At 46.3% G+C, this 17,670-nt stretch overlaps 2 protein-coding genes across 2 annotated transcripts in view; one reads left to right on the plus strand and one right to left on the minus strand.

Moving 5' to 3' along the window:
• Positions 1-12,233, minus strand: part of CHP1 (calcineurin like EF-hand protein 1) — a 53,651-nt gene extending 41,418 nt beyond the window's left edge. Inside the window, exons 1-2 of the mRNA XM_004578163.3 lie at positions 12,018-12,233; positions 1,127-1,199 (exon numbers count right to left, since the gene is read on the minus strand). Of these exons, the coding sequence (XP_004578220.1) occupies positions 1,127-1,199; positions 12,018-12,084 (140 nt within the window). The 5' untranslated portion in view covers positions 12,085-12,233. The remainder of the gene's footprint in view (positions 1-1,126; positions 1,200-12,017) is intronic.
• Positions 12,234-16,560: 4,327 nt separating this feature from the next.
• Positions 16,561-17,670, plus strand: part of EXD1 (exonuclease 3'-5' domain containing 1) — a 29,010-nt gene continuing 27,900 nt past the window's right edge. The window contains exons 1-2 of the mRNA XM_058666059.1: positions 16,561-16,714; positions 17,296-17,559. Of these exons, the coding sequence (XP_058522042.1) occupies positions 17,427-17,559 (133 nt within the window). The 5' untranslated portion in view covers positions 16,561-16,714; positions 17,296-17,426. The remainder of the gene's footprint in view (positions 16,715-17,295; positions 17,560-17,670) is intronic.

The following is a 17,670-nucleotide window of genomic DNA, read 5'->3' on the forward strand; positions in this document are numbered from 1 at the left end:
CCATTCCTAAACCTATAAACAAGAGAAATAACAGCTTGATGGCAATACACGCATTTAAAATGCCATGCAATCATCGCCACTCTCTAGTTCCAGTTGTTTATATGCATTTTATCACAATACAACACAAGGCAAAAAGCATCCAGCCTGGTTTTAGCTCACGGAAGGTATCCACGGTCATTGATTGAACAGTTATGCAACATGATGTTAGTCAATCTCAGTCTCCACTGCTGACAAATTTCTGTCTAGAACACACACAGCCCTGCGCATCTGCCAGCACTCTCCAGCTCCTCTGCCTGCAGATTACCTTCACAGGCTTAGCAGCGATCTTCTTTCCCTTTTATGCTGCCACGGCCCACATCTGTGCTACAGGCCTTCCCAAGAAGTCCAAAGCTACTACATGCCAGTCACCAGAAAGCTAGGCAGCTTCATCACCTGCCAGCCAACCAAGCAAAAGAAACACAATTAAAAAAAAAAGTGACTAACACGAGTTACGGTGGGAGTAGTGACAAAGAGATATCTGAAAAATAGGCTTGGTTCAGGTCACCCCTGTGGGAGGTCAGGACCAAGTTCCTGGCCGGCAGCCTCAGGCCCTGCCTCCTGAAGGCATCTAGGGAGTGAGCCAGTGGTGACACTCCTACTCACACTCTCTGCCCCTCCTTCCTTTGTTGATTTCTTGACCTCTCAGATTACAATAAATAATTTTTAAAATTTACAAATATACAGTGATTTAGTTCACAATCATGGGCTAGCGTGGGACATGAGAAGACAAAATCACCTGGGATTGCTTTGGGACCACAAAAGCCAATGTTTGAAAAAAGGAACTGTGGGAAAATGTAAGAGAGAGCAAGTATTAAGATCCCAAAAGCACATTCCTAGGACCAGAACAACGGCCACCTCGGCCGAGAGGAGTTGGCATAAAGCAGCAAATACCTGCTGACAAATTCAGTGCCACTTCTGTGCTTATTTAAGTCCCTTGTGGCTCACTGCTGCTCAAAAGCCAGTACAGAATGGCCCCTGCCCTCCACCTGCTGGATACCTCTCAGTCGGCTGTGGGATAAAGGCAGCTATTCAGACGCTGCCAGAAAGTCTACTTTCTGTGAAGAAAATAAACAAAGCAGCTGCCTACCTGAGAGTCCCATTCTCTCCTTTGTCCAGGCTGGTGAACCGGCTGTACAGGCGAGTGATCTGACTGTGGGAAACTGTAAAGAGCACAAAGTTAGCCCAGGCTGGGTTAGCAGAGACCCACTCCCTATGAGCCAGCAGTCCACCGCAGCTCCCAAGGACCCGCAGTACAGCGAGACAGGCAGATGCTGCAACTCCGAGTTAACCTCTATACTTGTCAAAGCATGAAATGTGTAAACTCAAGACCAGTGGGAGTTAGAAACAAATTACACTGAAAGCAACTGAAATTCACTCAACAATGTAGTTTAAGCTTAATCAAAACTATGTGGTTAAGATTCAACTAGACAAAGTCAAACTGAGTTTAAAAGAAATTTTTCAAACTTTACATTTTTATGTCCTGAATGGAAGACTGCATAATACATGTGGGGGAGGGAGGACAGGGGTTGACATCCTGCAGCTAAGACACCAACTGTACTGCCCAATCTCACATCACAGTGCCTTGTTCAAACCCTGGTCACTCTGTTTCCCATCTGGGTTCCCACTAACGTGCACCCTGGGAGGCAGCCAATGATGGTTCAATTACTTGTGTTTCTGTCACCCACATGGGAGATATGGATTGAGTTTCAGGTTGCCACCACCTGCCTGCCCCATTCCTGGCTCCTGCATGCATTAGTGAGTGAAACAGAAGATGACAGTTCTTGTTCCATCTGTCTCATTGTTTCTCTGCCATTCAATTTAAGACTACTTTCTAAACTTTTTTTTTTTTTTCAAAGAAAATCCATGCTCTCAGGTGGGTGTTTGGTATTACATTTAAAACACCACTTGCAGAAAAAAAAATTAAATGAGACAATTGCAAAACCCGCAACCCCAAGAGTGCATGGGTTTGAGTCCTAGATGTGTTTCCAACTCCACCTTTCAGCTAATGCGCACCCTGGGAGGCAGTAGGTGATGGTTCAGGTAGTTGGGTCTTACCACCCTCATGGTAGACCTGGACTGAGTGTCTGGCTCTTGGCTTTGGCCTGCAGTAGCCCTGGCTTTTGCCAGGGAGTAAACCAGCAGCTCTTTGCCTTTTTACCTTTCAAGTTAAATATATAAATATTTAAAGAATTTTAAAAGATATTTGACACAGTGGTTAAAACAATGCAGTTATGCCTGACAATATCGAAATGTCTGATTCAAGTCCCAGGTATGTTTCTAATTCCAGCATTCTGCTATTGAGTATCCTAGAAGTTAGCAATTCATCCTCCAAGCACTTCAATCATATGAGTTAAACAAATTAAGAAGCAAGCTCGTGCCTTTTTCCTCGCCAAATCCTCACTGTTGAAAGTATTTGGGAACTATTAAATCAACAGATGGAAAAACCTTTCTTTGTCTCTCAAATAAATGAAATTTTTAAAAGGAAAAACATTTTTGATTTTGCATGTTTTGACTAAAAACACACATCTACTAGTAAGTTCGTTGTTTCAAGCTGGTACTGTTGGATAGGTAGCCTGTGTTGAATTAAAAACTGCAACATGTCAAATTCAATTTTGAAAATCTGGATGGCACACTGCAGTGCAACAGGTTAAACCACCACCTTCTTTTTCCTTTTCTTATGATTTATTTTTATTTGAAAGGCAAATTTACAGAGGAGATCTTCTGGTCACTGATTCACTCCCCAAAGGTCCACAATGGCCAGAGCTGAGCAAGTCCGAAGCCAGAAGCCAGGAGCTTCTTCTGGGTCTCTTACGCATGGTCCCAAACACTTAGGCTATTGTCCTAAGCACGTGAGCAAGGAGCTGGATTGGAAGTGGAATAGATGGGACACAAACTGGTGCTGGCATCACACGCAGATGCTTAGTTTACTATGCCAGAACACCAGTCCCTAAGCTACCCCTTTCTGTGCCAGATTACTCTATGGGAGTATTTGGGAGTACCAGGTTGAGTCCTGACTGCTCCACTAGTGATCAAGTGGGAGACTCGTATACAATTCCAAGCCTCTGGTTTACATCCCCCATTGAAGTCACTTGGGAGTGAATCAGGAGATGGAAGACCACTCTCTTACTGCTTCGAAAACAAATAAAACCTTACCAAAACAAACAACAACAAAAACAACTTGGGACCACCATTTTACTGCTGCACATTAAGCCACCTTGAACACCAGCATCCCATTCAGGCAACTAAAGATTGACCTAAGTGCTTGGGCCCAAGAACCCATATGGGAATCCACAAAAGCTCCTGGCTGTTGGCTCCTGCCTTGGGCCCAGCCTAGCCCTTGCTGTTGCAGCCACTTAGAGAATGAACCAGAGAATGGAAGACTTTTCCATGTCTTTCTCTCACCGCATAACTCTGACTTTCAAAAAAATGAATCTTTAAAACAAGAAAACAAAAGAAATTTTAAAATCTACTTCTGAATTAAGCATTAAAGCGCCTTTTTATCCAGGGCCCGCTGCGTTGGCCTAGCAACCAAAGTTCTCGCCTTGACGCGCCAGGATCCCATATGGATACCGGCAGCTAACTTCCCATCCAGCTCCCTGCTTGTGGCCTGGGAAAGCAGTAGAGGACAGCCCAACATCTTGGGGCCCTGCACCCGTGTGGGAGACCTGGGAGAGGTTCCTGGTTCCTGGCTTCGGATGAGCGCAGCACTGTCTGATGCAGTCACTTGGGGAGTGAATCTTCAGACAGAAGATCTTCCTCTCTGTCTCTCCTTCTCTTTGTATATCCAACTTTGCAATAAAAATAAATAAATCTTAAAAAAAAAAAAAAAAAAGCATTAAAGGCTCTCCTTTTCCATAGCCTCAGACCAGCTTCTTTCCTGTGGCTACAAGAGAACCATGGAAAGGAACTACATCAGGAAGGAAACTAAGCAATTTATAAAATGGCCATGCTATCATTAGATGATACAGAAAGAAAGATATTTTGCTCCTAACTTTGGATTAACTTCACATGGTCGGGGATAAATTAATGATTAAACATGTAGTAAGGTGAAGCACCTTGGCTCAATAGGCTAGTCCCCCACCTTCAAGTGCTGGCATCCTATATGGACACTGGTTCATGTCCTGGCTGCTCCACTTTTGACCCATCTCCTTTCTTGTGACCTGGGAAAGCAGTACAGGATGCTCCAGAGCCTTGGGACCCTGTACCCACACATGGGGGATCCAAAGAAGCTTTTGGCTTCAGATTAGTTCAGCTTCAGCAGTTGCAGTCATTGGGGAAGTGGATGGAAGATCCTCCTCTCTCCTTCTCCTTTTCTCAGCAAATCTGCCTTTCCAATGAAAATAAATCTTTTGGGCCCAGCGTCATGACCTAGCAGCTAAAGTCCTTGCCTTGAATGCACTGGAATCCCATATGGACGCCGGTTCTAATCCCAGCAGCCCCACTTCCCAACCAGCTCCCTGCTTGTGGCCTGGGAAAGCAGTTGGGGACGGCCCAAAGCTTTGGGACCCTGCACCCGTGTGGGAAGCCCGGAAGAGGCTCCAGGCTCCTGGCTTCAGATTGTCTCAGCTCCAGCTACTATGGCCACTAGGGGAGTGGAATTGCCACAAGTGAAGGCAAGACATGTTTCTAGCAAACTAGCCTTCCGTATGGCAACTAAACTAGTGGAACAGGTGGTGTCAAACCCTACACCATTCTCGGTAGCTCAAAGTCTAAGGAATTAACTCTCACCAAAGACTGTTAACAAATGAACTTGTCTTCAATCAAGTTATAATGTTTTCCACAGGAAGCAAATCATTTTATATTGTTGAAAAATGATTTAAAAGGTTCAGTAAGTTTCCTGACTATAAATCTTTCTGTTATCGCCATCTTAGAGAAGGATGGCACCTGAGAGCTGTGCCAAGCACTAAGGAGGAACGGCAAAGGGAAACATACAATCAGAGTGGAAATTATTTTCCCTGGCTTTCTTTTTTTTCTTTTAAAGATTTATTTATTTATTTTCTTTTTTAAAATTATTTTTCAATAATCTTACTTAGTTGGTTAGGGTACAAAGGGTCAAGGGCTACAGGGTGCAAGTGGGTAATACCACTGCTTAAAGATTTATTTATTTTTATTGGAAAGTCAGATATACAGAGAGGAGGAAAGACAGAGAGGAAGATCTTTCGTCCGATGATTCACTCCCCAAGTGAGCCGCAACGGCCGATGCTATGCTGATCTGAAGCCAGGAGCCTGGAACCTCCTCCAGGTCTCCCACACGGGTGCAGGCTTTGGGCTGTCCTCTACTGCTTTCCCAGGCCACAAGCAGGGAGCTGGATGGGAGGGAAGTGGAGCTGCCAGGACTACAACCGGCGACCATATGGGATCCTGGCGCATCCAAGGCGAGGACTTCAGCCGCTAGGATACGCCGCCAGGCCCTGCTTTCTTCATCTTAATGCAGAACAATAGCCCAGGAAAGCACGCAAGTACAACCAATGGCAGCACTAGCTGAAAGATCACACACAAGATGAGGCCTGCACCCTAAACCATCCCTCCAGAAGCCTCTCCGTCCCTCCTACTGTTTCCTTGGACTCAAGAACTTTCTCAGGGGTTAAATAGACATTACAGAAACAAAATCTACATTGTTATAATTCAGGAAATTTGAATATAGACTCAACAGTAGAGACTAGAATTACTGTCTAGTTAGGTATGAAAAATAGTATTGTGGCTATGCTATATACAAAGTCTCGATTCTGAAGAGAAACATGCAGAAGATTTGGGGGAAGGATAGCACTGACATATGCAACCTTCCAGATTTATCACAAAACATAAATCAGGCTCGGCATGGTAACCTGGCAGCTAAAGCCCTCGCTTTGCATGCGCCAGGATCCCATACGGGTGGTTTTAATCCCGGCAGCCCAACTTCCCATCCACCTCCCTGCTTTTGGCTTGGGAAAGCAGTCAAGGATGGCCCAAAGCCTTGGGACCCTGCACCCATGTGGGAGATCCAGAAGAGATTCCTGGCTCCTGGCTTTGGAACAGCTCAGTTCCGGCCACTGCGGCCGCTTGGGGAGTGACTCATCGGACGGAAGATCTTCCTCTCTGTCTCTCCTCCTCTCTATATATATCTGACTTTCAAAAAAATAAATAAATAAATAAAACAAAAACATAAATCAAGCAAAATAGCTAACTGTTGGGCTAAATAGCATGGGCGTTCACTATTTTAGTTTTTCTGTGTTTTTTTGTGTTATCATCCTGAAAAGCTGGGAGAATATACCTTATCTGATAAATTCAAGTCACAGTTTGCCTTCTCTCAATAATCTATTGTTTGTTATCTTCCATAATAAAATCTGCCACATATAACGCATTAACCACTACTTTCATCCCATTTAAAGCAGAGAACTCAGCCTTCATCTTTGCAGCTGCTGCCCAGGTCCCACTCCATCAGAGCTCTGTTCTATCAGAAGACAAGTGGTTGCTCCTTTTATTCCTTTCTGGCAGCAAACAAGACTTCGGACCATACTAAAACAGCTCAGGGTTTAAACATTACTGGACCCCACAGAGCTTAAGGTATGATTTGTGAATTCCCATTACAAAAGATAGAAAAGACAGTGCAGGGCCTTCGGTAGTCCCAGAACCTACAGACAGGGTGGCATAGCCTGCCAGGGTTAGGGACCCAGTGGGAGGCAGGAGCAATTCAAAGTTGAACGTCACTTCACACCATCTCAGGATATTGTTCTCAAGCTACTGCCTTTGCCAGACTTGTGCCCTTTGTTAGAACTAGAGAGAAACCCACACCCATGCTATCATCACTACACCCTTTCAAACAAACAAAACCTCAACAGGCTGTACAGCTTACTTCCTAAACCTGTTCAGCATTCTCCACATGATCACCCCAGCAGGTAGACTAAAAATAAATCACTCTGCGTTCCTTACGTGGACTGCTTCTCACAGACAAGATTTTAAGTAAAGCACAGTCAAGTTATCACTGTAGTTAGGTGAACTGCACAGTTCACGGTGGAGATTACGGGAACTTCTCAGACCTCTGTGACCTTCCTTCAACTACATCTTTTATTCAATTGAGCCTTAATTAAAAAAAAAAAAAAATGTCAAAGATACTAGGACAAAAAAAAAAAAAATACAGCAAAAAGGGCCCGGCGGTGTGGCCTAGCAGCTAAAGTCCTCGCCTTGAAAGCCCCGGGATGGGCTCGGCAGCGTGGCCTGGTGGCTAAGGTCCTTGCCTTGATCCCATGTGGCCACTGGTTCTAATCCCTGCGGCTCCACTTCCCCTCTGTCTCTCCTCCTCTCAGTATATCTGACTTTGTAATAAAAAATAAAAAAAAAATTTAAAAAAATATTAAAAAAAAAAAAAGGGCCCGGCGGCGTGGCCTAGCGGCTAAAGTCCTCGCCTTGAAAGCCCCGGGATCCCATATGGGCGCCAGTTCTAATCCCGGCAGTTCCACTTCCCATCCAGCTCCCTGCTTGTGGCTTGGGAAAGCAGTTGAGGACGACCCAATGCACTGGGACACTGCACCTGCGTGGGAGACCCGGAAGAGGTTCCAGGCTCCTGGGCATCGGATCGGCGCGCATCGGCCCGTTGCGGCTCACTTGGGGAGTGAATCATCGGACGGAAGATCTTCCTCTCTGTCTCTTCTCCTCTGTGTATATCTGGCTGTAATAAAATGAATAAATCTTTAAAAAAAAAAAAAAAGTTTTAAAAAAAAAGAAAGCCCCGGGATCCCATATGGGCGCCGGTTCTAATTCCGGCAGCTCCATTTCCCATCCAGCTCCCTGCTTGTGGCCTGGGAAAGCAGTAGAGGACGGCCCAATGCATTGGGACACTGCACCCGTGTGGGAGACCCGGAAGAGGTTCCAGGTTCCCGGCTTTGGATCGGGGCGCACCGGCCTGTTGCGGCTCACTTGGAGAGTGAATCATCGGACGGAAGATCTTCCTCTCTGTCTCTCCTCCTCTGTGTATATCTGGCTATAATAAAATGAATAAATCTTAAAAAAAAATACAGCAAATGTTTTATGCCAGGAAATATTGTTTCTTCCTTTAAAAAGAAAAGTTTAAAATGCTGTCATTCTCCCAATTACATAGTTCTGTATAATTTATTTCTCTGGTACATAGAGATGATATTTCCCCAAAAGATGGCTGTTATCTATGGTTGAAAATATCAACAGCAACACTTAATGACACATGATACCAAACACCATCCTAACTCACTTAAATAATTTATCTCGCTTAACCATTGTAAGAATCCTACAAAGCAGGAGCAACTATCCTCTCCACTTTACAGACCATGAAACTGACACTCACCAGTAATTCTTACTTAGAATTATTTTACCAAATATTTAGTGACTAAATTTCAAATATGAGGCCTAATCAATTAAAATTAATTTTTTAAATGCTTACATATAATGGTCAATTCCAAAACAGACTTCACATTGAATATAATCAGTTTTTCTCAATTATGATACATTCTCTTTTCAAGATTTATTTATTTTTATTGGAAAGGCAGATATACAGAGAGGAGGAGAAACAGAGAGGAAGATCTTCCGTCCAATGGTTCACTCCCCAAGCAGCTGCAACTACCAGAGCTGAGCCAATCCGAAGCTAGGAGCCAGGAACTTCCAGGTTTCCCAAGCTGGTGCAGGGTCCCAAGGTGTTGGGCGGTCCTTGCCTGCTTTCCCAGGTCAAAAGCAGAGAGCTGGACGGGATGCAGCGGGCTGTCGGGATTAGAACTGGCGCCCATATGTGATCCCAGCGCATGCAAGGCAAGGACTTTAACCGCTATGTTATCACACCGGGTCCATATAATACATTTTCTTGCAAACAGCAAAATACCCTGTACTTAAAGTGATTAGAGTACCCAAAATTGTTCTTCCTCAAACAAGAAGCAGTAAGTAACAGGCCAGATTTTACCTCCATAACCCAACTTCCAGACATCTGCTGTTATATTCTTTGGCATCAGACTTAACTTTACTGCTTTAAAAACAAACCAAACTCCTGGCAGTGACCATCTGATGTAGCAGTTACACCACGGAGTAGGATGCCAAGTCCATGGGTTCACCCTGGCTCCTGACTCCAGCTTCCTGCTAATGCCCATCGGGGAGGCAGCGGTGAAGGCTCAAGTAGCTGGGTTCCTGCCATCCCCTTGGGATGCCTGCACTAAGCTCCTGGCTCCTGGTTTAGGCCCTCCAGTCACTGTGGGAATTTAGGCTGTGAACAAGAACATAAGAATGCCTGGTTCTCCTGCCTCTCAAACCAACATGTACAAATTTTTTAAATTAAGGACCTGGCACAGTAGCCTAGTGGTTAAAATCCTCACCTTACACGTACCAGTTCTAATCCTGACAGCCCCACTTCCCATCCAGCTCCCTGCATGTGGCCTGGGAAACAGACCTAGGATGGCCCAGGGCCTTAGGACCTTGTACCTGAGTGGGAGACCCCAGAAGAAGCTCCTGGCTCCTGGCTTTGGATCGGCTCAGCTCCAGCCACTGTGACCACTTAGGGAGTGAACCAGTGGATGGAAGATCTTCCTGTCTGTATATCTGATTTTACAATTGAAATAAAATAAAATAAAAATTTTAAAATTAAATAAAGAAAACTGACTCTGCTGAGGAGCACTGACTAGATAGACTGACGGTCCGAGCCACAGCGGCAGGAAGGCTTTGTAGCAGAACAGGGGTAATCATTCCTGGGAGCCACCCAAAACGCCCCAGGTTGATTTATCCAACTTTAATCCATTTATGGACGATTCCAAGTCCATATTCCGTTCTCCACAATGACAGTCTCTTCCTGGAGAAGGTGGGTGCCATACAAGCTCAACTTCCTTATGTCCCAGAGCTAATCATAACTCTGTTGGGCTTATCTCCCATTCAGTTTGTGGGTGTCTTCTGTCACCATCTGCTCTGAGTGACTAGCATGGTTCTGAACACAGATGCTGGGTAAACGCAGTCAGCACTAGCTTCACTAAGCGTTGTGGTTAAGAACTTCCTTGTGCTTGCTTCACTCTTTGGCACCCGGAAAGAAAGTTCTTCCACAAGTCTCAGTTCTGTTGGCCCACAGGTCATATGGACAGACCCAGAACCCAATCTTAGGAGAATTCAAGCCCTTTTCATTTTCTCAAATGTAAATAAACCAGAATGGCACTGTTGTTCCCTTCATTCTGAGACAAAAATAGCTTTTCCTATGGTTTACAACCCCTGGTTATGTGATCCTCTATTTTCAGTATGGAAGCCTTAATGTGGGTGTCACCCGAGACCTAAGTAGTTATTATATTTGTGGTCAGAGATCATGGCCACAAAATGTAATAAAATGCTTGCCGGTTCCAAACTGTCCATATGTCAACATCTGGAGTCAGAGCAAGTCATAAAAAGACCATAAGGTCAAGTGGTCAAACCAGTACTGCAAATTGTAGACAGCTAACCACCTCTGTCATTCATTCAAAGCCATGACCAGGACCGCCTGGGTAGGCAGTAAGACTGCCATCACTACATGTCTTTATGAGGGGCTGGTGCAATGGCTCAACTGGCAAATTCTCGACCCACAATTGCCAGCATCCCATATTTGCACTGGTTCATGTCACAGCCTCTCCACTTCCTTTCCAACTCCCTGCTTGTGACCTGGGAAAGCAGTGGAGGACGGCCCAAAGCCTTGGGACCTGCACCCGCTTGGGAAATCTAGAAGTTGGCTTCGGATCGGTTTAGCTCTTTTTGTTGCAACCATTTAGGGATAAAATTAGCAGATAGAAGATCTTTCTTTCTGTTCCTCTCCTCTGTAAATCTGCCCTTGCAATAAAAACAAGCAAATATTTTTAAAAAGTCTTTATGGAGAGGTTTATTGGCATTATGTAGGGGAGAATGAGTGTTAAAACACAAATCAAATCAGATGAAACAGGCAGGTTGACAACATATATTTCCCAACTTGAAGATCCCAGAAAGCTAAACTTGTCAGAGAACACAGGACAACATTTAGCCTACCAGGTGCTCAGCTGCTTACATAACTCACAATTCAATGCGAGTCATAAAGACACATTGAGAAAACACTGCAGGCAGCAATACAACTGTAACTTGGCACAGCCTTCTCAAGGGCTATTCAAATTACAACCGGATTTTACAGAGTTCCTAAACTCCCAAAGCCCTGCTGTTCCTCTGCTCAGGGTAATGAGGAAGAGAACAGATCATTAAAAAAAAAAAAAAAAAAAAAATCAGTTCCCAGAACAAACTCACTTGAGATTTTTGGAGTGTACCCAACTGCGATAGAAACCGCCTAATATCCACTGGTGGAGTAAAAATCAATATCAATACATACATGAAAGCAGAACAGCCAGTATCCACCAAGAAACAAAAATGAGGGGTCGCAGCACACGTGTGTCTGCACCAGCTCAAAATTTTCAAAAACCTCCACACCTTCACCCCTCCAGTTCCACCCAGGGCACGGCTCCCCAAGCGTTTTCGGTTTTCTGGGTTTACTTTTCCAGTTTATGGCAAGCAGTTGTCTGTCATTTCCCACGGCTGCCCACGGTTTCAGGTCCTGGCCCAGAAACGTCACTGGAACGGATTCCGTTCTCTGACAGGACCCGGCTGCAGTGCCGGGGTTGACTTCTCCGGTTCTGCCTATGCTCTAGGGTGTCCCTCCCCGAGGTAAAACCAGTGCCAGGGAAGAGAAAGGAAGTCCAAGGGCTTTCAAGGGGGGAAGGAGGGTAGAACTTTAAAAAATGATAATAATAAATGAGAGCGCCTGTGATAAATATAAAGGTGACAGAGCGTCCACGCCGTGAGAACGGCGGCCCCCCCAAAGAAGCCACACCGCTCCGGGAAGCTCCAACGGGAAGAACAGCTCCTCCGGCCTCTCCGACCCCGAAGCTCCAGGGCTGCAGGCTGCCCAGAAACCACCTTTCTCTTCCCCCTTCGAACCTGCCGGGAAACCCCAGCTCCGGGCCAGCTGAGGCGAGCCAGAGGCGGCCAGCCGGCTGCCCACTCCCCAAGCCCGGACTCACATCCCGTCTCCTTCTTGATCTCCTCGAGCTCTTCGTCCCGCAGTAACGTGGAGGCCCGAGACCCCATCACCGCGCCGGTAGCTCCTCAAGGAGCACTTGGCAGCCCGAAGCGACGGCGGCAGGAGAAGAGCAGCGAAGGGAAGAAGCGAGAAGGGGTCAAGAAGAAAGAGAGAGCAGCGTTTCCACGGCGGACCCGGGAGCGGAGCGAGGGGCGGTGCGCGGGGGAGGCGGCCCCGGGAGGCACCCAGTCAGGAGCGAGGCCGCGCCCTGCGCAGACGCAGACGTCGGCCTCCAGCGGCCGCAGCCCCGCGCCAGCCCCCGTCGTCTAGGAGACGAGCCCCGCCCCCGGAACAGCGGCGGCCTCCTGCCTTAAAGGGGCGATGCCAGCGGGACGCTCCAGGCCCCGCCCCGAAAAGGACAAATTGATAAAGCGACTTCGGCAGCCCGTTTCTTACAGGACTCTCCCACTAGGAATACCACACTGCTGGTGACAGAGAAAAACAGACACAGCTTCGTGGGGCCGGCACACGAAGGACCCCTCCCTCCAGCATCCATCCTCGCCTAGGGTGTGTCCCCCCCACCCTCCCGGAACTGCATGCCGGGAGTCTCCCCCTTTTTCTGGTTCCTGGGCTGCGCTGCCTCCTCCCGGCCGCTGGGGGCGCCGGCCTTGAGGCTGACGGTGAGGAGGAGCAGCCATTCTCGCAGTTGGGCCCCACAGGCGTCCACTCCTCGGGTGTTGGGGACTGAGGGCTGACGGCCACCGCTGCGGGGCCCGACGCGCCCCGAGACTACTTCCGTCACTGTAGCCATTCGTTGAAGGGCCAAGTGCGAGGAGCTCGTGCGTTTGGCTCATTTCGCAATCTTCGCGTGCAAAGCAGAGCCTTGACGAGCGGTGGAGGACCGTGAATTTGTATCGTCTGACCCGTGGAGTTAGTGGAAGGGCCTTGTTTTTTCCCTCAACCTGTGGAGTTCTGGCTGGTCGTAGGTCACACTCGTGTTTTCATGACAGAGTTGAAAGCTGCAGGTTAACTTTTACTACACTCTGGGGTCGGCAGGCGCAAGGGGCTTCAACTGTTTTGCTTGCCCCGCTCCTGGTTCAGATGTGGAGGAACCGAATGCTAACCACTGGCATGACCCAGTGACTAGGGTACTCTGACTGGGCATGTTTCCCCAAATCCCCCCTGCACCCCTACTTTCACATTTGCCCTAGAGCTTCTTGGCAGGGAGGGTTTTTAGTCTCACCTGCTGTTTTTCATGATTGGCGCGCTCTGGTCAGCCTCGCTGAGAAGTTTCCCGAGAAGCCCCTGGAGCTGTTTCTTGCACTGTTTTTTATTTTAATTAGTTGTTTTTATTGGAAAGGCAGATTTTACAGAGAGAAGAGAGACAGATCTTTCATCCACTGGTTCACTCCCTAAATCGCCTCAACGGCCAGAGTCGAGCCAATCTGAAGCCAGGAACCAGGAACTTCTTCCAGGTCTTCCACACAGGTGCAGGGTCCCAAGGCTTTGAACCATCCTCTACTGCCTTCCCAGACCACAAACAGGGACTGGATAGGAAATGAAGCACCCCACACATGAATTTCTGTCCATGTAGGATGCTGGCTCATGCAGGCTGATCATTAGTCAGTTGAGCCATTGCTTTTACCCTTGGAGCTGGTTTTGTTTTTGTTTTTCTGTCTTGCAGATATTGGTGTAGTAGCCAAACATGTTAGCAACCTGTCTGCTATAGCTTGAAGATTCTGATAATTCTTGCCATTTGTAGTTGTCTCCGCTTAGAGCTTTCATTGCTTCGTGTTCTTTTTTTTCCAAGCACTTCACAAGCTTCCCTCTGCCCACCTCCAGCTATCTTGAATGTAAGTTTATCTGTTTTTTCCTTCTTGTCCTCCTTTGTATCTACATAAGATCCTTGTTTCCCTGTTAAAGGAATGTTAGCCAAAGGCACTTTTTGTTAGCTTCCCCCTTGACTTGCTTTGTCCGTGTTCTCATGGGACACAAAACACTGGGCCACAAAGGCCTTCCACGAGGGGCCTGAGTTTAGTTCAGGTCCCATTAACTTCTAGCTGTGTGACTTTGGGCAGGTGTTGTCATCTCTAAATGAGATTGTAATGTTTTTAAAGTATCAAATAATGATGGTGAAACTATTTGACTTTAAAATTGTGCTGGTTCGGTGGCCAGAAATGCTATGTAACTTTTCACTTTATTCCTACTGGAATTAGCCTCTGTACATGTTGTCATTTTATACTGAAGTTGCAAAATTCGCTGAGTTTTCCTAGTGTGACAAAGGCAAGCTGCTTATTTCTTTTTTAAAAGGTTTATTTTTATTGGGAAGTCAGATTTGCAGAGAGAAGGAGAAACAGAGAAGAAGATCTTCCATCCTATGGTTCACTCCCCAAGTGGACACAATGGCTGAGCTGATGCAAAGCCAGAAGCCAGGAAATTCTTCTGGGTCTCCTGGGTGAGTGCATACTTTGGGCCATCCTCTACTGTTTTCCTAGGCCACAAGCAGGGAGCTGGATGGGAAGTGGAGCTGCCAGGATACGAACCAGTGCCCATATGGGATTCTGGTGCATATGCAAGGTGAGGACTTTAGCCACTAGGTGATGGCAAGCTGCTTTTTATCAATGTAAGCCTCTGTTGAACCTTTATTAAGGCTGGCACAATGGCTCACCGGGCTAATCCTCCACCTGAAAGCATCAATATCCCATTATGGAATTCTTCTTGTGGCCTGGGAAAGCAGCAGAGGATGACCCAAATCCTTGGACTCCTGTTCCTACATGGGAGACTCAGAAGAAGTTCCTGGTTCCAAATAGGCTTCTCTTCAGCAGTTGTGGCCATTTGGAGAGCAAAACAACATATGGGTCTAAACACTAGGGCCTGCAAATAACAGATTTTTTGAAGATTTACTTATTTATCTTAAATTGGAAAAGCAGACTTCCAGAGGAAAGGAGAGGCAGAAATATCTTTTATTCAATGGCTCACCATACGAATGGCCACAACAACTGGAACTGAGCTTATCTAAAGCCAGGAGCCAGGAGCTTCTTCTAGGTCTTGCATGCAAGTTAAGGGTCCCAAGGTTCTGGGCTATCCTTCGCTGCCTTCCCAGGCCATAAGCAGGAAGCTAGATGGAAAATATAGTTGCCAGGACACAAACCAGTGGAATGCCAGTGCTTGCAGGTGGCGGATCAGACCATTGAGCCATAGCACTGACCCCAGAATTGTTTCTGAAGACATCATTTTTGAGAAATGATTCATATTTTAAATTACATTATTACGCTGAAGAACACAGCAATAATGCAGTGAGTAACTTTTTTTTTTAAAGATTTATTTTTATTACAAAGTCAGATATACAGAGAGAGGAGGACAGACAGAGAGAAAGATCTTCCGTCCGATGATTCACTCCCCAAGTGAGCCGCAGCGGGCCGGTGCTGTGCTGATCTGATGCTGGGAACCAGGAACCTCTTCCGGGTCTCCCATGTGGGTGCAGTGTCCCAAAGCCTTGGGCCGTCCTCGACTGCTTTCCCAGGCCACAGACAGGGAGCTGGATGGGAAGTGGAGCTGCCGGGATTAGAACTGGCACCCATATGGGATCCCGGGGCTTTCAAGGCGAGGACTTTAGCCGCTAGGCCACGCCGCCGGGCCCCAGTGAGTAACTTTTAAAAATCTATGGAGTGAGTCTTTTTCTTTGTACATACCTAATTTGTTGCAGTTTTTTCACATGAGCATACATCCTCACAAAAACATTTGTGTGTAAGGCATTGGCAATTTGATCTGTCAGTCTGTGTGACCGGTTGGTGACACTAGCCTAGGCCGGAGCAGTAGCCAGGGTACATGGAACAGCCTGTGCAGTCACATCATTGTGCCATGCATAAATTGTGATAGTTCTAAATAGCTTAATGCTTTGCTTGGAAATAATGTCAGACGCTGGAAACATTATTAATCTGAAAGATTTCCAAATCCAGAAGTTGTATGCCAGCCATTTTTGAGTAAAAAATTTATTATAGGATATGTTGTTGGTGAGTATCTTTTTTCATATCAATCTTTTTCACTTGTTTTTTGTTGCTACTGTCAGAATGATACCTGTATGAGCCAGTGTGATGGTGCTCAAGCAAATCCTCTGCCCTGTGGCACTGGCATTCCATATGCACAGAGGTTCGTGTCCTAGATGCTCCACTACCCACCCAGCACCCTGCCTGTGGCCTGGGAAAGCAGTCAAGGACAGCCCAAAGCCTTGTAACCCTGCACCCACGTGGGAGGCCTGGAGGAAGTTCCTGGCCCCTGGCTTCAGATCAGCTCAGTTCTGGCCATTACAGCCACTTGGAGAGTGAATCAGTGGATGAAAGATCTTTCTGGCTCTTCTCTCTGTAAATCTGATTTTCCAATAATAATAAAAAAAGATATTATATATTTCATCAATTTAAAAACTTGCATTTTGCTAGTCCCACCTAGCTAAGGAGGAAAAGGTGATATTATCTTCATTTTACAAAGTAGCCAAGCCTATCTTGTCCAAGCTTTTCTGTATGAATTAGAATTGATGCTTGTTTGTATTGTTATCTATTTACTTGACAAGTGGAGTGACGGGGAGAGATCTTTCATCTGCTGATTCACTCTCAAATGCCTACAACAGCCTGTGCTGGGCCAAGCTGAAGGCAGGAATGCAGGAACTCCTCTGAGTCTGCCAGGTGGGTAGCAGAGGCACAGGTACCTGGGCCACTCATTATCAGTTGCCTTGCCAGGAGCATTAGCATGCAGCAGGATTGGAACTAGAGGAGGCAGAACTCAAACCCTAATGTGGCATGCAGGCATTCCAGGTAGTGGCTTAACCTGCTGTACCACAACGCTTGTCCAGAATTCATGCTGCTTCTTTTTCTTTTTTTTTTCTAAGACTTATTTTATTTTAATTGGAAAGGCAGATTTACAGAGAAGAGAGACAAAGAGCTTGTATCTGCTGGTTCACTCCCCAATAGGCCACAATGGCGGAGCTGAGCTGAACTGAAGCCAGGAGCCAGGAGCCTCCTCTAGGTCTCCCACATGAGTACAGGGTCCCAAGGCCTTGGCCATCCTCTGTTGCTTTCCCAAGCCACAAGCAGGGAGCTGGATGGGAAGCAGGATGGCCGGGACATGAACTGGTGCCCCTATGGAATTCCAGTGCTTGCAAGGTGAGGGCTTTAGCTGCTAGGCAAGCACATCAGGCCCAGAATTCATGCTCTAATGATCCTTTTGTCATTGCTGTAAAAAGATGAGCTGTTGAAATTCATATTTTTATTATTCTTGTTTTACAGATATGAACAAGGAAGAGGAAAATAACTCTATGCCCCTCAAGATTTTTTTCAATATCATAGATCTCTTTATTAATTTCCAAGTGCTTTGATGCTTAGAGACTATTTAAAGAGTACTTCGGAAGTTGAATAGAATGGATCCCAGCAGTGACTACCATTTCCTCAATCAAATTTTGTGGAGAAGGGTGAAACTCACCTTGGTGTGTGGCGTCTTCGAGGGTGTGCTCCAGCATGTGGACCCTAACAAGATTCTTGTCCTAAAGAAAGGTTCCATTCTGTTTCTTTTTCTGGTTTTTGTACTCTTCTGCATGTTAGGGGATTAATGCGTAAGATTGAATGATGGTTTGGGGCTCTGTTAGCCACTGAAAAGGTGACATT

This window comes from Ochotona princeps, chromosome 6 (genome assembly GCF_030435755.1).
Source record: "Ochotona princeps isolate mOchPri1 chromosome 6, mOchPri1.hap1, whole genome shotgun sequence".
Taxonomy (NCBI): Eukaryota; Metazoa; Chordata; class Mammalia; order Lagomorpha; family Ochotonidae; genus Ochotona; species Ochotona princeps.